Raw genomic sequence first — 24,545 nt, forward strand, 5'->3', positions numbered from 1 at the left:
GTCTACATAGCACTGTAACAATTCACCAGTAAAACCAAAAGGACAATACTATGCTCCGAAAGCCATGACTCTCAACTTCTAATGTTCCTTTCCAATGATTCAGCCACAAAAACTTAAATTCTGTTTTCAACAATTACTGTATTCTTTTTGACAGTGAAGAGGCCCTGTCACTGTGGAAACATAGGAGCCGGAAGGGAGCTGCGGTGGTTCAACGCGATTGGCACTGCGCTGACAAGCCATTCACCTCTGCAGCTAGGGGTTCGGATCCCGGTCTCAGCTACATGTGAATTGAGTTTGGTGGTCTCAGCCCGGCTCCCGGTGGGTGTGCTATGCGAGGTAAGCCTGCGCTTAGTACGCCCACCCCACTCCCACAAAAACCACCACACTTGCACGCACTCAAAATTGGGTTAACATGCACGCACTTTGACCACGCGGTCTCTAAAAAGAGAGGCGAAGGACTAACGGGCTGGTTGAGCGGGCTAGATCCTCTCACTCCCTTATAGGGAGTCCCTCTGCCCCGTTGGGCTTCAAAGCGGAGCAGGTAGGGTGGGCTGTGTGGGAGGACCCCCTCACACACCCACCATTGCCACCCGGGGCATGGAGAAAGGTGGCAGATTGCCTCTGGGGGAGGCCTGCCTACTCCCAACTCCTGCAGTCCGGCTCCTCTCTCGAGTACACGCACAAAATACACTTAAAAAAAACAAAACATAGGAGCCGGAGAACATGACACAGAATTAGCATTAGGGGTTAATGCAAAGATCGGCTTTCTGAGCGAAGCTAGCTATGTTTTTGGTTTTCTCTGGATTCTGTAGTCCCGGATTGGGGCCTGAAGCTTGAAAGTTCCAACGTGAAATGGGTGAGACAGAACCTTCAATCCTGTGTCCAGGTATCTGCAGCCTATGCGAGTACACAGGTATGCAGAGTCTTTATATACTCAAGCCTGAGGATGGCACAGGGCTCCACGTTTGGGAGACAGAAGGTCTCACACATGTAAGAGGACCCCTACCCAGTACTCAGGAGTCAGGAATGAGGTCTCATTCCAGGAGTCAGGTAGGCTGCTATCCAGTGGCGATCCTGACCTCCCTGGGGCCCTAAGCGGGGGGGGGCGCTTCTTAAAGTTGAGAAGCGTGTACATTGACATCGCGGAAATTACATCTTACATTAAAGTGAGAAGCGGGGGTGTGCTGGCTGCATGGGAGAAGAGGTAAGAGGCGGGGTGAGGGGCTGAAAATTACTTTTCACCAAGTGGGGCCTCTAGTAATTTGGGGGGCCCTCTGCAGCTTTGCGGGGCCCTAAGCGGCTTGCATAGTGAGTCTATAGGGCGGATCGGCCCTGCTCCTATCAGGGAGGCATGAGAACCCCTATCCAGAGGCCAGGAGTGGGCCATGCAGCAGGGTGCTGCGACTAAAGGCCAAGAGAGCCAAGTGAACCAGGGGAGTTGGGCAACAAAGTCAGAGGGACTGGTAAGAGGAGCAGCAAGGGAGCAAGTTGGCTCGGCATTTCTAGTTGACTTCTCATGTTGATGGTTTTGTTCAAAAAAAGTGGGCTGCCATGCCCTAGAAAAAAACAGTTTGGACTGGCGCAACTCATCAGTATAATCACCCCAATGCCACATCCTTTAGAACTTTGATGCCCAACCTGTGGTCCCCCTACATAAAGTGTGCTTCTCGTGACTAGGGATGAGGTTTGTATTCGAGTCGAACTCACGGTCGACTCGAACATCGTATGTTCGATCGTTCGAATTACGAAAGTTTTGGGCCGTTCGCGCCAAATTCAAATGGCGTGTTACGGCCTATAATTCTCTTTGTGGCATTGCAGTGCATTTCTGGCTGATGATTGGCCAAGCATGCACTATGACCCGCATGCTTGGCTAATCACAGCGCGCAAAAAACGGAGAGCCATAATTGGCCAAAGCCAGGGTGGCTTTGGCCAATTATGGCTCAGGGGGTTTAGTACACGCCCCACACTATATAATGCTGCCTGGAAGTCGGCCTTGTATAGTGTGTTGGTGGTTTAAAGAGAGAGACAGAGAGAGAGAGAGTGTAATTTTTTGAAATTTCGATAGAGCAGGCAGGCAGGCTAGTCAGTTAATGTTACAGTGTGTAGAGGATATATATGCATCCCAGGTGTTGTACATATATTTATACACTGTATTGAGTTTAGCTAGATCCGCTCTTCCTAATTTACTGACAGGCAGGCAGGGGATTGTGCTAGCTGCAGTATTCTCACATGGTGTACTGTCTGTGTCCTCTGTACAGTGTGCACCTAAAGCTACGTCAATAGATTTGCTGGTGTTTCTCATATTATTTTCTAAAGGCAGTAGAGCTGCACGATTCTGGGAAAAATGAGAATCACAATTATTTTGCTTAGAATGAAAATCACAATTCTCAAAAAAAATGAATGGTGCTTTTGCATATTAGCCTTTAAAATGAGCACTTTTGAATTCGAACGTTCGAGTCCCATAGACTTCAATGGGGTTCTAAAAGTTTGCGTGAACGTTCGGTGCGTTCGAAGGTTCTGGTGCAAACCGAATGGGGGGGGGGGGGTGTTCGGCTCATCCCTACTCGTGACCCCTGAAGAAAGTCATCTGTGTTTTGTTACTTATTGAAGGAAACATTTCTTTAGGCTGGCTTCAAATAGTTTAATGGCTTGTTTTTTTCATGCCATCGTAATCTTTTTTTTTTTTTTTTTTGCCAATGTCCACTCCTTTTCAACGCATTGGACAAATGTTTTACACTAGATATTGACAAGGTTATGGACATTAACTTATATTGCTGAATAATATATGAAAGCTGTACCCCAAAAAAAATGCAATTGGGCATAACTTTATTAAAGCGGTTGTATCCCTGCACAGAATTTTTATTATTTTTTTTAAAAACAAAAACAACCTGTAAGGCAAAGGCATAATGAGCTAGGATGCATACTCACCTTAGAAGGAGGCATTGGCATCTGATCCCGGTCCACGCCGAGGGAGCCGACATTTTACCCTCTGTGTTTCTTCCAGGTTCGCGGCTCCAGCGCTATGAGTGGCCGAAGCCGCGATTACATCACTCCCGCGCATGCGTCTTTTTCCCCGGCAATGTTCGGCAGTGTCTGCCGGGCGTTCACAGCGCATGTGACGCTGACGTCAGGGACTGCATGCAAAGTGAATATCTCCTAAAAACAGTATAGGTTTAGGAGATACTCATTGGCCCAGATTCTCAAAGGACTTACGATGGCGTAGCACCATGTACGCTGTCGTAAGTCCGAATGAGAGCTGTCGTATCTATGCGGGTGATTCTTAGAATCAGTTACGCATAAATTGGGCTAAGATACGAGCGGCGCAAGTCTCTTACGCCGTCGTATCTTAGTTGCATATTTACGCTGGCCACTAGGTGGCGCTTCCGTAGATTTCCGCATTGAATATGCTAATGAGCTAGATACGCAGATTCACGAATGTACGTGCGCCCGGCGTAGCAAGATACTTCGTTTACGCAAGACAGTTACCCCTCATAAAGCAGGGGTAAGTCATGTTAGGTATGGACGTCGGAAACGTACGAACAGCGTCGTGTTTTACGTTGTTTGCGTAAGTCGTCCATGAATGGGGCTGGACGTAATTTCCGTTCACGTAGAAAGCATTGACCATTTGCGGCGTAATTTTGAGCATGCGCACTGTGATACGTTCACGGACGGCGCAATGCGCCGTTCATTAAAAACGTTAATCACGTCGGGTCACGATACATTAACATAAAACACGCCCACACTAGCCTACTTTGAATTACGCTGGCTTACGCCGGCACAGTTACACTACGCCGCCGTAACTTTGGCCGCAAGTTCTTTGAGAATACGGGACCGGCCTCACTAAGTTACAGCGGCGTAGTGTATCTGAGATACGCTACGCCCGCCTATAGATAGGTGCTTTTTTGAGAATCTGGCCCATTTTACCTACAGGTAAACCTTATTATAGGCTTAGCTGCAGGTAAAAAAAAAAAAAAAAGGTATACAACCACTTTAACATAGGTCATTCAAATTTCACATGCTGGTAGAGTAACTTTACCTCTGTAGTAATGCCTCTTCGTCATTGCAGGTAAATAATAGATTCCAAGCAGAAGCAACGAGTCGCCATTTTGTTCTTGACTAAGGAGGGGTGAAGACTGTCCAACATCCACAGAAAGCTACAGAATATTTACTAAGATGACAAGAGTCACCAATGACAAGACATTGCTCTTGGTGTCATCTCAGTAAACATTCTGTAGCCTTCTGTGGATGTCAGACAGACAGTCTGCACCCCTCCTTAGTCAAGAACTCAATGACGGAACGTTGCTTCTGCTTGGAATTCATTATTTACCTGCAATAAAAAGAAGAATAGGAGTAACTACAGAGGAAGAGTAACTCTACCAACATGTCAAATTTGAACGATCTATGTAAGGTAAAGTATAACTAAAGGCAAAACTTTTTATTTTTTTTCATTTGAATAGATTGGAGAGTGATCAGAACCCGTCATTCTTATTGCTTTCTGTGTCCTCGTTAGGGAGATTCATCCTATTTGTGTAGCGCCTGTGTACTTTTCAGTCCAGGTGCCATCTTAAATTTAGAGGGGGGTGAGAGAGTTACTTGGCTCTCATCCAGCTAATTCATGTAAATTGGGCCTCTGCTTAATCTGGGCTATACTGTCAGTTCATTCTGTGTTCCAAAGGTGCCTTTCCACCTTGCGGCGACAGGTGGCGGCAGTGGAGTTCAGTTCGAGGCGCCTCTTGCCAACAGCCAATCAGGAGGGGTTTTCCCTTGCGGGGCATGCTGGGGGAGGGTACTTCTTTGGCAGACGCCATTTTGGCGGGGGTCTTCGTCGTCTGGTTCCGGGTGCGGCGCCCACCTTCAGGGTGTGCGCACATCACGGGCCCCGGCGATATGGCCTACCAGGCCGGGAAGCACTTGCTACGAGGTGTCCTTGGTTCCGGGACCATGTTGGCCTGGAGCGACTGAAGCTATGGCGGGACCCCAGTGATCTACTGGGTTCCCCAAACTTTGAAGAAGATCTCAAGTCAGTCTGAGGAGAGCCCGGAGGCAGGCAATCCAACAGGGCCTAGACAATCCGACGGGGATCAAGGTGATGAAGGTGACCGGACATTGACAGTTTGTTTGATGGCAACTTGTCGGTCGGTGACCATTTGAAAGACTACCTGAGGGAGATTCAGGCATGAAATCCACTGGAGAAGATTTTCTTTATTCTCTTCATATTTCTACGTTCGAGGGAAGGGCCTGTGGCAGAGGTTCTCTCCCGTATATCCGTTTGCATCAGGTCTGTGGCAGAGACTTGTTCTTCCTCCAGTGCTCCGAGTGATACCCTGGCTGCCAAATCGGTGTGACAGGCCTGTGCAGGTACACTATACCCCCTCGGCTGAGGGGCGACGAAAGTAAAGTGTTATTTGAAGCAGGACTGCTTCGTTCTTATTCAAGCCTGAATCTGCAATTCTCCTTCTCACCCATCTTTTACCATCTACCTCAAGTTTACCGTTTGCCGTGTTAGGCAGTAATAAAAGCTACAAGAAAAGACACCTGCTGCTTGGACATGTCGTCGTCGTCGTCGTCATCATCACCCCTAGACGCTCACAAAAGGTAACACGCCATCCCTATTCTAACCAGCGGCTCCTGCGGGGGTAGCGCTACATTTGCCTTGTTGATTATTATTGAAAGTGAAAGTAAAAGAAAATTAAAAATTTTGGGTTGTCCCCAGAAAAGTAATAGAGGGGACATCTTTCAATGAAGCTCAACAGAAGATGGGTGTTGCAACAGGACAACGACCCGAAGCATAGAAGTAAATCAACAACATAATGGCTTAAACAGAAGAAAAAAGCAAGTTAGTCTTACCGGTAACTTGTTTTCCAGAAGTCTTTCAGGACAGCACCTCGAGATATTGGCTCCTCCCTCTCCACAGGAAACACCTTCAATCCAAGATCTTTAAAGGGAGGCTCCTCCCAGCACACATCAGTTGTTACCGAGAAACCTCCGGCCCCGGCTGGAACACATAAACACATAGGTTAGTCACAGCGTGGCACATTAATAATTACATATATACGGGCGGGATGCTGCTGTCCTGAAAGACTTCTGGAAAACAAGTTACCGGTAAGACTAACTTGCTTTTTCCCAGGGCGTCTTTCAGGACAGCACCTCGAGAGGATACCAGAGACTTACCACCCTAGGGCGGGACAACAGCTTGTAGGACCTTTCTGCCAAATGCTTGATCCTTGGCAGAAATAAGGTCCAACCTATAATGCCGTACAAAGGTGTTAAAACTTGACCACGTCGCCGCCTTGCATATTTGGTCCGGGGTGGCACCAGCTCTCTCAGCCCATGAGGTTGCAAGCGCACGTGTAGAATGAGCACAAATCCCTTCTGGCGGCACTAACTCTGAATGCAAATAAGCCTCCCTGATAGCTAATTTTAACCATCTGGCTATGGTGCCCCTTGAGGCCGGGTGGCCTTTTCTTTTGCCCCCAAATAAAATAAATAACGATTCTGAACATCTGAAAGGCTCTGTTATTTTGAGATAGCATAGCAGAGCCCTTCTCACATCCAACATGTGAAAAAAAGATTCTTTCTCCCCCACGGGGTTGGAACAAAAAGTGGGTAGCACAATCTCCTGAGAGCGATTGCTCGCTGAGGCTACCTTAGGTAAGAATTTTGGGTCTGTTCTAAGCACAACCCTATCAGAAAATAATGAAAAATACGGTTCCCTTACTGACAGGGCCTGTAGTTCGCTAACCCTGCGAGCTGAGGTTATCGCGACCAGAAAAAGAACCTTCAAGGTAGCATCCCTAAGAGACGCATCACTCAAAGGCTCAAAAGGCTTCACTGCTAAAGCCTTTAAAACCACCGATAGGTCCCACTTAGGGAAGCCCTTGACCCGTGGCGGCCTAGCCCTAGTGAGGGCTCTAAAAAATCTGGCTACCAACGGCTCTGAGGCTATGGATCTTTCCAAGAAAACTGCTAAGGCGGACACCTGCACTTTTAGGGTGCTGACCGCTAATCCTTTGTCCGCTCCATCTTGAAGGAACTCTAGGATGGCAATAAGACTGCTCGGCTCCCTGGCTGAAGCATTACACCAGGACGTATATACTCTCCAAACTTTAGCATAGATGGCTCTCGTGACTTTCTTCCTGCTATTTAACAGGGTAGAGATCAGCCGATCTGAAAAACCTTTATCTTTTAAGATCTTCCTTTCAGAAACCAAGCTGCAAGGGAGAGTCTGGATACGTCCGGGTGGAATACTGGACCCTGCCTCAGAAGATCTGACCTGAGAGGAAGATGCCAACATGGTTCCGTTGCCATCCCTAGGATTGCTGAGAACCATGCTCTCTTGGGCCAGTAAGGAGCGATCAAAATGACTGGGACCCCTTCCTTCTGAATCTTTCTTAAGACTAGCGGGAGAATCTGGAAAGGGGGGAAAGCAAAGCAAAGGCGAAATCTCCATGGATGCGCCAGAGCATCTATCCCCAGGGACCCGACCCGCCTGTCCAGGGAAAAAAACCGAGGTACCTGGGCATTCTCTCTCGAGGCAAACAGGTCCACCTCCGGTTGACCCCACCTGTTGGAGATTTCTAGAAAGACTTCTGGACTCAATGACCACTCCGCCTCCCGAACCTGATGTCTGCTCAGAAAGTCTGCCACCACGTTCAGTGATCCCCTCAGGTGCACCGCTGAGAGGGATAGTAAGTTCTTTTCTGCCCACTGTAAGGTGCTTTCGGCCAACAACAGCAGGGGCTTGCTTCTGGTGCCCCCCTGTCTGTTTACATACGCTACAGCCGTAACATTGTCTGTCAACACCTGAACATGGTGGCCTACTAGATCTGGGGCAAACCTCTGTAGAGCTAATGAGATCGCTCTTAACTCTCTCCAATTTGAGGACCGAACCGACTCCTCTTTTGACCAGCAGCCCTGAATGAAATCCTTCTCTAAGTGGGCTCCCCATCCCCACGCACTGGCATCTGTTGTTAACCTTTTTTCCACCGGGAAAGACCACAACAGACCCTTCGAGAGGACCTGCTGGTTCTTCCACCAATAAAGGGATCTTTTTACCCGGGATGGAATCTTTACAAGATTGTCCAGGGAGCTGAGACTGTGATCCCAAGATCTTAGAAGAAAACTCTGTAAGCAACGGACATGCAGTCTCGCCCACTGTACTGCCGGCATGGTCGAGGTTAACACCCCTAAAGCCGACATTACCTGTCTTATAGTTATGGGCTGGTTGGACTGGAGCCGAGAAATGGTCTCCTGGACCTTGACTTTCTTTTCTAGGGGTAGAAACATTTTCTGGCTCAAAGAGTTCACCTGATAGCCCAGGAAGATAATTTCTTGAGTGGGTACTAGAGATGATTTCTGAAGATTCAGAATCCATCCCAGAGATTCTAAGTGACTCTGAGCTTTGGACAAATCCATCAGTAGTTTTTCCCTTGACGGGGCAAAAATCAATAGGTCGTCTAAATACGGGATTACCGCCACCCCCTGTAAACGAAGCGGGGCCAAGGCCTCTGCCATCACCTTGGAAAATATCCGTGGTGAGGATGAGAGCCCGAAGGGGAGAGCCCTGTACTGTAGGTGTTGGACCACCCCTCCTCTCCTTACCGCTAGTCTGAGGTATCTCTGGGATTGCGGAGCGATTGGGATGTGCAGGTAGGCATCCCTTAAATCTATTGACGCCATGAAGCAACCTGGCGTCAATAGATTCCTTACCGAAAAAATAGAGTCCATTTTGAACCTCCTGTACTTGACTGATTTGTTCAAGGGTTTTAAGTTTAAGATCATCCTGAATTTTCCCGTGGGTTTCCTCACTAGAAACACATGGGAGTAAAACCCCAACCCTTGTTCTGCCTGAGGCACCTGCACTATTACTCCCTGCTGAATCAGCTCCTTTAAAGAGGATTTCATGGCCAGGGATTTTAGTGGATCTTTTGGGAGGTTTGTTACCCGGAAACTTTGTGGTGGGGTCTCCGAAAATTCTATCTCGTACCCCCGGGACAAGGTGTTCAGAATATAACCATTGGTGGTTATCTCTGACCATTGCGGAAGAAATTTCTGCAATCTTCCGCCGACCCGGGTCACCGAGTCATTGAGACTTCTGGGGCTGCGCAGGAGGATTGAAAAGGATTCCTTTTTTCTCCTTGCCCTTTTGGGCCGCCCAACCTCTCCTATCCCCCTGGGGTTTGTTGTTTTTGTCTTGCCCTCTTTGCTGACGAAAAAACCGTCTGGGAGGTTGCCTCTTTCTCTTGACGGGGAAAGATCTTTTCTTATCCGCGGTCCTATCCAAGATGCTATCCAACTCAGGACCAAACAAGAGGTCTCCTGAAAACGGAATGCCGCACAACTTATTCTTTGATGCCGCATCCCCTGGCCAGGTTTTTAGCCATAACGCTCTCCTGGCGGAATTTGCCAGAGCCGCGGACCTAGCTGACATCTTTATAGCCTCTGCTGAAGCATCTGCAATGTAGGCTACAGCTGTGGTTAAGGTAGAAAAAGAATCCAGAATCTCTTCTTTCGATGAATCAGCTGAAATATGAGCTTTCAACTGGTTCATCCAGAACTCCAGATTCCGGGCCACACATGTAGTAGCCATGGCAGGCTTTAGACCATTCATGGTTGATTGCCATGCCCTCTTTAAGAGTAGATCCATACGCTTATCCATGGGGTCCTTAAGGACCCCCATGTCTTCAAAGGCCAAGTCTGTTGACCTGGATACCTGCGAAAAAGCCGCATCTAGTCTAGGAACTTTGTTCCAGACTGCTGCTGAATCTTCCTCAAAAGGAAAGCGCCTCTTATGAGATTTAGGAAAAAAGGGCTTCTTTTCTGGATCCTGCCATTCTCTAACTATGGCCTCAGAAATTACTGCATGAACCGGAATGACCCGCCCTTTAGGTTCACCTAGACCCGCATACATGCGGTCATGTAAGGTTAAATCTCTTTTTTCCTCAGTCAGGCCCAAAGTAACCTGTATGGCCTTGATTAAGCCTTCCACTTCCTCCAGGGATAATTTAAACTTTGAGGGTTGTCCTATCACCTCCCCCTCTGACTCCTCTGAGTCCTCGCTACCGTGTTGGTCCCCGGGACCTGAATCCTCAACCATAACAAGTTCAGGTACAATCCCTGACTCCTGCGAAGATTGGGAAGTGGATGCTTGAGGGGTGGAAGGCGCAACTAATGAGTCACGCATAGATTGGAACGTGCTCAATAGTTCTTTTTTCGCTGAGGAGATCAGATCATCCCGCATGGCGGCTGATTCTTCCTGAATTAAAACATCAATGCAAGCTTTACACAGTACTTTCTTCCAGCTATCGCTCATCTTTGATCTACATGATGGGCATTTTCTTCTAGTGTCGGATTTAGCCTGAAAAAAAGCACAGAAGAAAGTAGGGGGACCCTAGTGAGAACCCTGTTCCCATATGTGGTCCCCTAGCAAAGGTGCACTAGTAAAAGACAGCAGCCAAACTAGTGCCCAGACAGGCCCCCCAAAGCCACTGGGGGGGGGGAGAAAAAAAGTTGAGACCGACCCTCCACCTTAAGAAAAAACTTTAGGGCAGAAAAAATCAAAAGGAAGGACACTCACTGTGCTGCTTCCTGCTGAGGTCTTGCTGGTGCTTGTGCCTGTCCCCACCGCTGGATTCTCTGCCGTTTCCATCTCAGAACGCCAGCGCTTCACCCTGTGGCTTGTTACCCCTTCTCCGGAGACCAAAAGCGCCGTTGCGCCGGACCGGAAGAAGGAAATCAGCACCAGCTCCCGCCCCGCCCCTTCCTCTAGCCGAAAGCGCCGGAAATGACGCATCACACCAGCGACCGCGCTGTATGAAAAATAATGGCGCGAATCGCGCGCGCGGCCGCCGGACGCCCTCCCAGCTTTTCGTTGGCTCCACTGAGCACGCTACCGTGGAAGGGGGAGCCCGGCTACTAACCGCCACCGAACGGGTAGCGCGGGGAGCGGACGTCTCACAGGCAGATGCCTGACAGGTAAGAGGGAAGCGGTCCCACAGGACCACAAAAAAATATTTACTCCCCTCTGGAAGGTGTTCCCTCCGGGTCGGAGGAAACACAAAAACTGATGTGTGCTGGGAGGAGCCTCCCTTTAAAGATCTTGGATTGAAGGTGTTTCCTGTGGAGAGGGAGGAGCCAATATCTCGAGGTGCTGTCCTGAAAGACGCCCTGGGAAATACACCTTCTGGGGTGGCCCAGTCAGAGTCCTGACCTCAACCCGATTGAGATGCTGTGGCATGACCTCAAGAAAGCGATTCACACCAAACATCCCAAGAATATTGCTGAACTGAAACAGTTCTGTAAAGAGGAATGGTCAAGAATTACTCCTGACCGTTGTGCACGTCTGATCTGCAACTACAGGAAACGTTTGGTTGAAGTTATTGCTGCCAAAAGGAGGTTCAACCAGTTATTAAATCCACGGGTTCACATACTTTTTCCACCTGCACTGTGAATGTTTACATGGTGTGTTCAATAAAAACATGGTAACATTTAATTCTTTGTGTGTTATTAGTTTAAGCCGACTGTGATTGTCTATTGTTGTGACTTAGAAGAAGATCAGATCACATTTTATGACCAATTTGTGCAGAAATCCATATCATTCCAAAAGGGTTCACATACTTTTTGTTGCAACTGAATATCCTCTTACTTCCTTTTTGGCTATGGGACAGGAAGTGAAAGGAAGTCACCCCAATGGGACACAGATGGCAAAAAATAAACCAACAGAGGTTATGACCCTCCTTTACTCTATACAAACATAAGAAAATATAAAAAAAGTTTGGCCTTTATTTCACCTTTAACCACTTCCGGACCGCCGCATGTACATATTTGTCAGCAGAATGGCACGGACAGGCACATTGGCGTACCTGTACGTCCCTGCCTAGACGTGGGTCCGATCGGGACCCCCCCCCGCTACATGCGGCGGTCAGAAACCCGCGGGGAGCGATCCGGGATGAGGGGGCGGCTATTGGTTTCTAGCCGCCCCCTCGCGATCGCTCCCCGGAGCTGAAGAACGGGGAGAGCCGTATGTAAACACGGCTTTCCCGTGCTTCACTGTGGCGGCTGCATCGATCGAGTGATCCCTTTTATAGGGAGACTCGATCGATGACGTCAGACCTACAGCCACACCCCCCTACAGTTGTAAACACACACTAGGTGAACCCTAACTTCTACAGCGCCCCCTGTGGTTAAATCCCAAACTGCAACTGTCATTTTCACAATAATGCAATTTAAATGCATTTTTTGCTCTGAAAATGACAGTGGTCCCAAAAATGTGTCAAAATTGTCCGAAGTGTCCGCCATAATGTCGCAGTCACGAAAAAAATCGATGATCGCCGCCATTAGTAGTAAAAAAAAAAAAATAGAACTATCCCGTATTTTGTAAACGCTATAAATTTTGCGCAAACCAATCGATAAACGCTTATTGCGATTTTTTTTTACCAAAAATAGGTAGAAGAATACGTATCGGGCCTAAACTGAGGGAAAAAAAATTATATATGTTTTTGGGGGATATTTATTATAGCAAAAAGTAAAAAATATTGAATTTTTTTCAAAATTGTTGCTATATTTTTGTTTATAGCGCAAAAAATAAAAACCGCAGAGGTGATCAAATACCACCAAAAGAAAGCTCTATTTGTGGGGAAAAAAAAGGATGCCAATTTTGTTTGGGAGCCACGTCGCACGACCGCGCAATTGTCTGTTAAAGCGACGCAGTGCCGAATTGTAAAAACCCCTTGGGTCATTTAGCAGCATATTGGTCCGGTCCTTAAGTGGTTAATAAAAAAAGTTATGCCCACTTTTGCATTACTTTCGGTACAACCCTCTTATTTTTTCATTTTTGCCTATCATTCTACTTTAAAAACCCAACAGGGGTTCCAATCCTTGCCCACTCCACCCAAAACTAGAAAAACAAACACTTTTTATTGATATCCATTAATACAGAACTCTGTTGTCTGAAGAATTATTTCTGCCATCACTCTTATTTGCTACTTTTATGAAATACAAGAGTCGTAATATTTTTTTTTATTAAACTCACCTTTTCATCATCTTCATCATCGTCACCAATATCCATTCCATCCTAAAAGCACAAAAGAGGGCTGTTTAGCTTTACTTTCATAGATTCCAAGTATATTACATTTTTAATAAAAAAAAAAATCATCTTTTGTATGTAAAATAAAATCACTTTCTCTGGATTCACTAGAGAACACCTACAGGGTATATAGTGCCACCCACAGAAGGAGGACTCTGGGTACAACTAAAAAGCAACACAAAGACAGGCCCCGATGGTGGCCAAACAGCCACCCCCACCCTGACACTGTGGAAAAAGCTTGGTTAAATGACACTGATAAAAATAAATCTTAAAATAAATGGGCAGCAACGGGCATAACAAAGAATGTTACAATGAGTACAAAAATAAACTAAGTATACCCTCAGTAGGCGTTCACTTGCCTTAGTCCACAGAACTTAGTGTGGACCCTGTCTGCCCTCTTTCTCATCATTTTTTTCCAACTCAAGGCAATCCAGAGAGGCAGTCCCTTCCCCAGCACCCTTCCCCAGCACACAGCGAGCAATTCACAGCCTCAGTCCCTGTGGGACTGTGTAAGGAGCGGTGTGTCCTTTCCCTCCACTCATGTCTCAAATTACACTCAGCTATGTGCTGTGCAGTGTGACACATCAGATGCTTGCCCCCCCCTAAGAAATACCATGCAAGGCTGTACGCTACAGCTCTTAAACTTGAGTTTAGGAGCTTTTGGCTTTTTATGCCAAAGCTCCTTAACGCACCTCCATAAAAGCCTATGGGGCAGATCCACAGAGATCTGCACCGGCACAGCGTATCAGAGATACGCTACGTCGCCGTACCTTACCTGGCGGAATTTCGAATCCTCAACGATTTCGCGCCGTAAGTTACGGCGGCGTAGTGTATTTCTGGCGGCGGAATTCAAATCGGCGATTAGGGGGCGTGATTCATTTAAATGAAGCGCGTCCCCGCGCCGAATGAACTGCGCATGCGTCGTCCCGAAATTTCCCGCCGTGCATTGCGCTAAATGACGCTAGGACGTAATTTTCTTAACTTGGACGTGAGTTACGTCCATCCCTGTTCACGGACGACTTACGCAAAAAAAAAAAAAAAAAATTTGACGCGGGAACGACGGCCATACCTAACATGGCAAGTCTATCCATACGCCGCAAAATACCAGCTTTAAATATACGCCGGAAAAAGCCGACTACAGACGACGTTAGAAAATGCGACGGCCGCGCGTACGTTCGTGGATCGTCGTAAATCGCTAATTTGCATACACGACGCGGAAAACGTCACGAACTCCACCCAGCGGGCGCCGAAGTATTGCATCTAAGATCCGAAGGCGTACGAAGCCGCACGCCTGTCGGATCTTACCCAGATGCCGTCGAATCTTGGTTTGAGGATTCAAACTAAAGATACGACGCAGGAAATTTGAAGATACGCCGGCGTACTTGCTCTGTGGATCTGCCCCATAGTGTTCATGTACACATACAGTAGGCTTTTAGAATTGTTTAGGGGCTGCTGCAGTTAGGGGAGGTTCAAACTTCCTCTCCTGAATACAAAAAAATTGTGTTCAGGACAGGAGCGTTTTGGCCACCAGGCGCAAAATCGTGGTGCGATTTTGCTACGTTTTGCGTTTTCTCTAGGCCAGCAGTCACAATAGATGTGAAGCCTAAAATCAGGGGTCTTCAAACTTTCTAAGCAAAGGGCTAGACTTTTGGTGGGCCAGACTGGTCACTGGAAGTAGAAAATGCCCCGGCATCAGTGGGAGCAAACCATGCCCCATCTTTGGTGTCAGTGAGAGGAATTTTGCCATGTCATTGGGTTGAACTGTGCCACATCATTGGTGTCAGTGGGAGAAATTGTGCCACATCATTGGTGTCAGTGGGAGTAATTGTGCCACATCATTGGTGTCAGTGGGAGTAATTGTGCCACATCATTGGTGTCAGTGGGAGCAATTGTGCACTTTCATTGGTGTCAGCGGGGGGGAATTGTGCCCCATCATTGGTATCAGAAAATGAAATATTGCCCCAAGGAACAGATAAAAGATAGAGGAATTGTGCCCCATCATTGGTGTCAGTGTGGGGTATTATGCCCAATTGTTGGTGTCAGAAAATGAAATATTGCCCCAAGGGATGAATAAAAGCAAGCAAATGGCCACATCCAGCCCCGGGGGCCGCAGTTTGGAGACCACAAATCTAAATCGTGTACTTTGGAAAGCTGTAGAGCAGGGGGTAGGCAACCTCGGCCCTCCAGCTGTTTTTAAACTACAAGTCCCTTGAGACATTGCAAGACCCAGACAATCACAGGCATGACGGGATTTGTAGTTTCACCACAGCTGGAGCGCCAAGGTTGCCTACCCCTGCTGTAGAGAACAGAGTGCTGCAAATTAACAAGTACAGCTTATGTAGAAAGATTTAATTTATCACTGTGTATCACCTGAGGCTAGCCACTTTATTGGGCTTCTGCAAGGTTTATTATCACTTCAAAACAAATTTTGCAAAACAAATAGGGTAACATTTTGTATAATATCAGAAATGCAGCCGCGCCCATTCACACAGGGGCAACGCGACTTCCAGCACGACTTTGGGAGGCAACTTGGACTTGACTTGAGTATGAATCATCAGGCAACTTACAAGGCAACTTCAAGTCGCCTCCAGGACAGGAGCCTTTCCAGTGGCCAATCAAACAACAATCAGCTCTGTGGGAGGGAGGGGTTTGCCTGAGAAATGCATGTTAGTTTTTCTGTATTGTTGCTTCTGTTAAGACAGTGGGCCAGATTCAAGAAGCAATTGCGCCCGTGTAACCATAGGTTACACGGCGCAATTGCTTACTTGCTCCGGCATAGCGAATGCTCCTGATTCAGGAACATCGCTACGCCGACTGCAGCCTAAAATCTGCGCGGCATAAAGCTCTTCTGCCACGCAGATTTTAGGCTGCATTCTTGCATTGACCGCTAGGGGGCGCTCCCATTGTGATCAGCGTGTAGTATGCAAATTGCATACTATCACCGATTCACAAAGTTGCGTGGGCCCTGCGTACGCAAGGTACGGAGTTTCCGTACGGCATCTTTAGCGTAAGGCTGCCCCTTCTAATAGTAGGGGCAGCCAATGCTAAAGTATAGCCGCCGTTCCCGCGACGTGAAATTTGAATTTCACGTCGTTTGCATAAGTGATTCGTGAATGGCGCTGGACGCCATTCACGTTCACTTTGAAGCAAATGACGTCCTTGCGACGTCATTTGCCGCAATGCACGTCGGGAAAGTTTCCCGACGGAGCATGCGCTCTACGCTCGGCGCGGGAGCGCGCCTAATTTAAATGATTCCCGCCCCCGGCGGGATCATTTACATTAGGCGCCTTTACGCCGGGCAAGTTAACACAGCGCCCCCGCCCGCGCAGAAAATTTGCGCGGGCGCAGGGCAAAAACGCTACCCTGTGCCTGCGTAAGAAAGGCGCAGATTCTTACTGAATCTGGGCCAGTGATCCGACTTCTGAGGCGACTTCCATTGAAATCGATGGGTACAAGTCGCCTAGAAGTCGGATTGAAGTAGTACAGGAACCTTTTCTGAAGTCGGAGCAACTTCAGTAGTGTACATTAAGACGGCTCCCATTCACTTCCATTCATTTTCTCGACCGCGCGTCTTGGGGCAACTTGAAGAAGTCGGATCCCAGGTCGCCCCAGTGTGAACCGGCTCTAAGATGTCAGCATAGGAAACAGGACTCACACAGCACATAAACACCAAAACGAATGGTGTAATAGGTATCTGGTTAAAAGGTGCTTGAGGATTGTGGAGGTAGATGTAAACTAGTGCACATATTTAGAGATATAATAAACACTTTATAGCAAATATATAATTTAAACATCCTACTAAACTATAAAATAATTTAATCTTCCTACTAAAAGTTTTAGGCCCGGATTCACGTAGAATGGCGTATCTTTGTGCAGGCGTAACGTATCCTATTTACGCTACGCCTCCGCAACTTTGACAGGCAACTGCCGTATTCTCAAACCAAAGTTGCGGCGGCGTAGCGTAAATAGGCCGGCGTAAGCCCGCCTAATTCAAATGTGGTAGATGTGGGCGTGTGTTATGTAAATTTACTGTGACCCCACGTAAATGACGCTTTTTACGAACGGTGCATGCGCCGTCCGTGAAAGTATCCCAGTGCGCGTGTGCTCCAAATTAACCCGCAAGAAGCCAATGCTTTCGACGTGAACGTAAATGACGCCCAGCACTATTCGCAAACGACGTAAAATTTTCAAAATTTGACGCAGGAACGACGTCCATACTTAACATTGGCACGCCGCATCTACGCCTCATATAGCAGGGGTAACTTTACGCCGGGAAAAGCCTAACGTAAACGGCGTATCTGTACTGCATCGGCCGGGCGTATGTTCGTGAATTCGCGTATCTAGCTGATTTACCTATTTCCAGGCGTAAATCAGCGTACACGCCCCTAGCGGCCAGCGTAAATATGCAGTTAAGATACGACGGCGTAAGAGACTTACGCCGGTCGGATCTAATACAAATCTATGCGTAACTGATTCTAAGGCCCCGTACACACGATAGAATCCATCCGCTGAAAAATCCCAGCGAAGGGGTTTCAGCGGATAGATCCTATGGTGTGTACACTCCAGCGGATCTGTTTCCGCGGAGAAATCTCCTCTGGGATGGATTCCAGCAGATCGAATATTTGCTGACATGCCAAACAAATCCATCTGCTGGAATCCATCCCAACGGATGGATCCGCTGGTCTGTATAGACTCACCGGATCCATCCGTCCGAAGGGATCCCCCGCATGCGTCATAATGATTCGACGCATGCGTGGAATTCCTTATATGACAGCGTCGCGCACGTCGCCGCGTCATAATCGCGGCGACGGCGCGACACGTCATCGCCAGAGGATTTCGGCGCGGATTTCAATGCGATGGTGAGTACACTCCATCGCATTAAAATCTGCTGAAATCCTCGAGAGGATTTATCCGCGGAAACGGTCCGCTGGACCGTATCCGCGGATAAATCCTCCCGTGTGTATGGGGCCTAAGAATCAGGGGCATAGATACGACAGCTCGGACTCAGAGTTACAACGGCGTATCTGGAGATACGCCGGCGTAACTCATACGAGAATCCGGGCCTTAATGTATAAACAACTATACAGACACACACATACGCACATACATTAGTTATTGACAAAAATTGTTTAAAAGTAGCCATGACCCTTTAGAGTCATAAAATGATTAAAGGTAAGCATTTATATTAAGAAGGTGGGGGGGGGGGGGGGCGCTACCATCCAGGGACATGTTTTAGCAGATAATTAGATTATAGCCTTGGGGTAAATACAATCAACTCGCATCTCCTAGAGGTACAACATATGGATCTTCTGGTTATAACTACGAGCACATGAGTCAAAAATCAATGTCCGCCTTTGCTTACCAGATTGTCCTGGGTGCAGACTTTCCCCGTTGTGATCATGGCAAAGTTGTAGGCAAAAAGCAGCAGCAGAAACAGAGGTATCATGAAAAGCTCCAGATTCCAAACTGTTAGCAAAAATATCTACAATGAAAAACATGAACAAATAAGAATTACTAATAAAAAATGCAGAATGCAACGCAAATCAACAATAAAAAAAAACAACAGGTGAAGACCGTATTAGGGTACAAGTACAAAGGCTCAAGGTGGTGTCTACTCCAATTTAAAGTTTACATACAGTACAGCCAAAGGGCCAGATCCACAGAGAGAGTATGCCGGCGTATCTACTGATACGCCGGCGTACTTTCAAATTTCCCGCGTCGTATCTTTAGTTTGAATCCTCAAACCAAGATACGACGGCTTCTGGGTAAGTTCCGACAGACATACGGCTTTGTACGCCTTCGGATCTAAGATGCAATACTTCGGCGTCCGCTGGGTGGAGTTTGCGTTGTTTTCCGCGTCGAGTATGCAAATTAGCTATTTCCGACGATCCACGAACGTACGCGCGGCCGTCGCATTCTCTCACGTCGTCTCTAGTCGTCTTTTTCCGGCGTATAGTTAAAGCTGGTGTGTTGCGGCGTATAGTTAGATTTGCCATGTTAAGTATGGCCGTCGTTCCCGCGTTTAATTTGAATTTTTTTTTTTTTTGCGCAAGTCGTCCGTGAATCGGGATGGACGTAATTCACGTCTATGTTAAAAAAAAATGACGTCCTAGCGACGTCATTTAGCTCAATGCACGGCGGGAAATTTAGGAACGGCGCATGCGCTGTTCATTCGGCGCGGGGACGCGCTTCATTTAAATCGGGGCTTGCGGTGTCCATCTAAAGGGCTCCTTTGCTGTGCCTTCATATCTGTATGCCGGCGGGACCTTACTATCTGCCACACGCAAGGGCTGTTATACTTCCCTCTATCACTTCCCTCTATCACTTCCCTCTATCACTTCCCTCTATCACTTCCCCTCTATCACTTCCCCTCTATCACTTCCCCTCTATCACTTCCCCTCTATCACTTCCCCTCTATCACTTCCCCTCTATCACTTCCCCTCTATCACTTCCCCTCTATCACTTCCCCTCTATCACTTCCCCTCTATCACTTCCCCTCTATCACTTCCCCTCTATCACTTCCCCTCTATCACTTCCCCTCTATCACTTCCCCTCTATCACTTCCCCTCTATCACTTCCCCTCTATCACTTCCCCTCTATCACTTCCCTCTATCACTTCCCTCTATCAACCTGGGATTCTACAGCCATCCACTGGGAGTTGTGATAGTTCCCTTCATGGGACATCTACATGCCGACCGACTGATGTTAACCTCTCCTCATCTGTATTCAGCAGTGGTATCGTTGTACACATTTTTATACCAGTATCATACTTGGCTACATGTTTTTATGACTGCTTTTGCTAAAAGTAGTCGGATCTGTATGTGTGTTATAATTAATCGAAATTAGTTGATTAATCGATTAAAAAAAAACAATAATCGAACACAAAAATTTTGATCAGTAACAGCCCTAATATATATATATATATATACACACACGCATACATTTCTACTTCTGAGTTGCTTTGGAAGGACTTTCATAGAAGTCGTACAATTTGTTTTAGTCTGTTCAAGACAGTCTGAACAGAATCCACTCCAGCTCTGCAAGTTGAAAGCAAGGGCAACAGAGGAAGTATCCCAAGTGTCTGAGTAATTAAACGAATATGCATAATGAACCATATGCCCAAAGGGCTTGTTCTTCACGAAGGCCAGATTTTTGTTTGAATTTTTAATTTTTATATACAGATGAAACAAGCAGACTATTACAGAACTACACCGCGGAAATACCATTACCCATTTCACCATGTGAATATGGATCACTGGTGGTCTATGAACTTGCGGCCTATGTTTTATTTATTATTTAAGCGAATGATGCAATGAAATCCATTCCAAGAATTGCATGCTAGTGAAGGAGGAATCGGCCTGGAATGTGAATACACGTTTTATCTTCCATATGTACGCCAGGCTGTAGAGGAACATCAGAGCGTGTTTACATTCCATGTCACTCCAACACACAACGCAGATACGTATGCATATCACAACAAGCAAACAGGTTCATTCAGAATCAGACACTTGAGGCTCTAATATCTGATGCATCGAAACCAAGTGGAAAGCAGCTGATAAAATAGCCAATAGATGTGTTGCGACCCAAGAATGCATGAGCAGTATTTGTATGCTAACGTGCCATCAATTGACTGCAAAAATCAACCACACAAGGCAAATAACCACTACAGCCCCGGACCAATTGGCTGCCCAAAGACCAGAGCGTTTTTTGCGTCATTTTAACTGACAATAGCACGGTCGTGCGACGTGGCTCCCAAACAAAATGTTTGCGCTATAAACAAAAATAGAGTGATAATTAAAAAAATAGCAATATATTTTTTAACTTTTTGCTATATAAAAAAAAGTTTTTTTTCCTCAGTTTAGGCCGATACGTATTCGTCTACATATTTTTGGTATTAAAAAAAAAAAAAAAAAATATCGCAATAAGCGTTTATTGATTGGTTTGCGCAAAAGTTATAGGCCCAGATTCACAGAGAGCGGGCACACATTACGCCGCCGTAGGGCAAAAAATGTACGCTACGTCAATGCAGCACAGAGAGGCAAGCATGGAATTCACCAAGCCATTGCTCCCAACGCTGCGCTGGGTTTCGAAGGCGTACGCCGGTGTAGGTGGAAGTGGGCGTGAGCCATGCAAATGAGGCGTGACCCCATGCAAATGATGGGCCGAGCGCCAGACAGATACGTATCACGAACTGCGCATGCGCCGAGACGTGGACGCATCCCCCTGCGCATGCTCACAACCACGTCGGAACAACTACCTAAACTATGCCGGATCACTGCCTACGGCGTGAACGTAACCTACGCCCATCCAGACACGTCTAACGTAAAATACGCCGGCTTGTGTTCCCTGGTGCAGACCTTTGCATGTCTGCTGCTGGGTTACACCTCCTTTATGGGGAATAACTTTACGCCGGACGTACAACTTGCGCGCACTGCGTCGGGCGCACGTATGTTCGTGAATCGCCGTATTTCCCTCATTTGCATATTTGAATGACCAATTAATGTGAGCTCCACCATGCGTCCAGCCTAAATGTGCGCCCACCCTACGCCGGCAAGTTACGTCGGTGGGATGAAGCCTGTTTTTAGGCGCATCTTAGTTTGTGGGTCCGGCGCACAGATACGACGGCGCACATTTGCACTTACGTCGGCGTATCTTGGTATACGTCGGCGTAAGTGCTTTGTGAATCCGGGCCATAGCGTCTACAAAATAGTGTATAGTTTTATGGCATTTTTATTAATATTTTTTTTATACAAGTAAGGGTGACATTGTGGCGGACACATCGGACACTTTTGGCGCTATTTTGGGACTATTCACATTTCTACAGCGATCAGTGCTATAAAAATGCACTGATTACTGTGTAAATGTGACTGGCAGTGAGGGGGGTTAACCACTAGGGGGCTAGGAAGGGGTTAAGTGTGTCCTAGGGAGTGATTCCAACTGTTAGGGGGCATGGCTTACTGTGACATGACAGTGATCACTGCACCTGATGAGAAGGAGCAGACGATCAGTGTCCTGTCACTAGGCAGAACAGGGAGATGCTTGTTTACACAGGCATCCCCCGTTCTGAAGCTCCGTGACACACGATCGCGGGACACTGGTGGACATCAAGTCAGCGGGTCCCACGGGCACGATCACTGAGCTTGCAGCAGGGGGCGCACGCACCCACGCGGCGGCAAATTTGAAGGGACGTATGTTTACGTTGATTTGCCTGTCCGTGCCATTCGGCCGACGTAAAAGTGCATGCAGCTGTCCTTAAGTGGATAAAGAACAAAACTCAATGTTAAAAAAATCAAATTTTATGTATTGTAAAGACAAAGAAAGTCCGAAACGCGTTTCTCCAGTCCCCCTCTGCTCAGGGTGCTGGATTTAGGAGCTCATACTACTCAACATGCATGGCAGATACGAAGAACAAATTCGCACAGTCACGCCATGAATTTTAATCAAAGTAGTTGACTTCTAAAACACTCTCTACCCCCCACCGACGCGTTACACCTCATTTGACTTATTTGTATAGGCCTCTACGAATAAGCCCAATGAAAGTCAAACGTGTCAGAGGGGCATAGCTTAGGGTAGGGACTGTGTTGGAAACCAACTACTTTAAATAAACATCATGGTGAGACTATGAAGTGTGGCTTTGCTCTTTGTATTAGACATACATACATTTCATATATTATTATGTAGCACCCTCCTAGTCTGCCTGCTACCGTGAAGGTAAATTTTGTTTTTGGCTTCCCTGTGTTCAACTGCTTTTGTCTGTTCTGGGTTCTGCTGGTTCAACTATTTCTTCCTGCATTACGAGCGAGCACTGGCAATATAGTACGTGGGAGAATTAGGCCCAAATATTCATGCAACCTCAGCCAATCCCTGGTCAGGAGAGTGACCAGCAGGGGGCTAAGAGGTGTATAAATAAGCTGAAGCATAGAAAGGCACTTTCTTGTTCATGTGGGATAGGGTGACCAGACATCCCCGGTTTCAGGGGACAGTCCCCGTTTTTGTACCGAGATTGGATTTGAACAGGGGCTGGGGCAATTTCAAAGACCGTGCAGAATAAAAAAAAATCTAAATTACACCCCCCCCCCCCCGCTCCGCCGCTCCTACTAGCTTAGGGGGAGTGTATTTTTTCCATTATCTGTGCCCCTTTCTGATGATCATGTGCTGGTCGGAGTGGAGGGACTATTTCTTCAGTTTCCGGTGCATGCCCATTCAGCTCCGCTCGCATGTTCTTCGGCCTTGGCTCAAGTCCTGGCCAACCACATGCCTGTTTATCTCCTTGCCTTCCATGATGGTGTGATCTTCCTCCACTCCCCACCCAGTAGTAGCCGGGGCCCTGAGAGTGAGACTTGACAGGCTGTGAGGCGGGGCGGCGACGGGCAGAGTCGCTGATTGCTGCTATTACTAGTAAAAAAAAACATGTCCCCAGATTTAATTTAAAAAATCTGGTCACCTTAATGTGGGACTAAGACCCAGCCGGAGGGTTAGGGCACCCTTGGGCTGTCAGCTCTGTCCAGAGTACCTTGAAGCAGTGCAGAAAGCCTTGCAGAGGATCCAGGTCAGAGGCATCAAGTACAGAGACTGACTGGTACTACAGGAGGCATTACAGTACCCAGGGCACAGCGAGTACTAGCATTAAGGACCCTAGAGATTGTCCTTGCCACCTTTGAGACAGCTCATTACAGTAGTCTTGACTCAGGACTATACCCCCATTTACGGGGCTTCCTAAATGGTTGGTTGGTTGGTAATTTAAGCTTTGCATTCAAGAGGGTGGTTACACCCTTAATGAGCAGATCAGTTACTTCTATCCTCTGTTGTATTTCTGCTAGTTTGAGTATCCCAAGGCTCATCCTTATCCTAGTATTGGCGTCATATCCACACCAGGGGATCTTCTTACGGATGCATGTGGAATCTTGGGCTTCAAGGATACTTTCTTACTACTATTGCCTGCAACCATCTCCTCTCTACCGATTGGGGTTTTCCAGGCTGGTAATCGCTTTGGCAGATCTACCCATCTGCCCCTTCTCTATTCAGCCCTATTTTCCAAGCATATACATCACCGTTTTGGCTATACCCTTGGACCGGATATATCTTTATAGTTGCTTACCAGCAATCGACTGCCTCACTACCCTACGCTATTCTGTTTTCGTGTTTATGACATTACCCATACACTGAGCTGGATCAGTTTAATTCTGAATACACAGCCATTGTGGGGATAACTACACGACCGCACGTTGTCTACTCCCAACGCGGCCTAACTACTGAAATATCTATGCTCCTGAGGAAGCGCTATTCCCAAGCGCGCAACATGTAGAGCAAGTCCTCCATATCCTCCGGAATACTACTCGGGTTACACAGTATAAGACTGTTTTTTTAAACCTCGCTTTATATTTAAGCCTCTGTATACTAAGATTATATAAGTACTGTGTTAATCTCTGTGTAACCAGCTATTCATTTAATCTCTATGTTG

The 24,545-nt window shown here is 47.1% G+C and overlaps 1 protein-coding gene across 2 annotated transcripts in view; it reads right to left on the reverse strand.

Annotated features, from left to right (window-relative positions):
- Positions 1–24,545, reverse strand: part of MCTP2 (multiple C2 and transmembrane domain containing 2) — a 329,446-nt gene that overhangs the window by 35,223 nt on the left and 269,678 nt on the right. For both annotated transcript variants that reach the window (XM_040342357.1, XM_040342356.1), the window contains exons 18-19: positions 18,447–18,566; positions 13,031–13,072 (exon numbers count right to left, since the gene is read on the reverse strand). In XM_040342357.1, the coding sequence (XP_040198291.1) occupies positions 13,031–13,072; positions 18,447–18,566 (162 nt within the window). The remainder of the gene's footprint in view (positions 1–13,030; positions 13,073–18,446; positions 18,567–24,545) is intronic.

The sequence above is a fragment of the Rana temporaria genome, chromosome 3, assembly GCF_905171775.1.
Source record: "Rana temporaria chromosome 3, aRanTem1.1, whole genome shotgun sequence".
Lineage (NCBI taxonomy): Eukaryota > Metazoa > Chordata > Amphibia > Anura > Ranidae > Rana > Rana temporaria.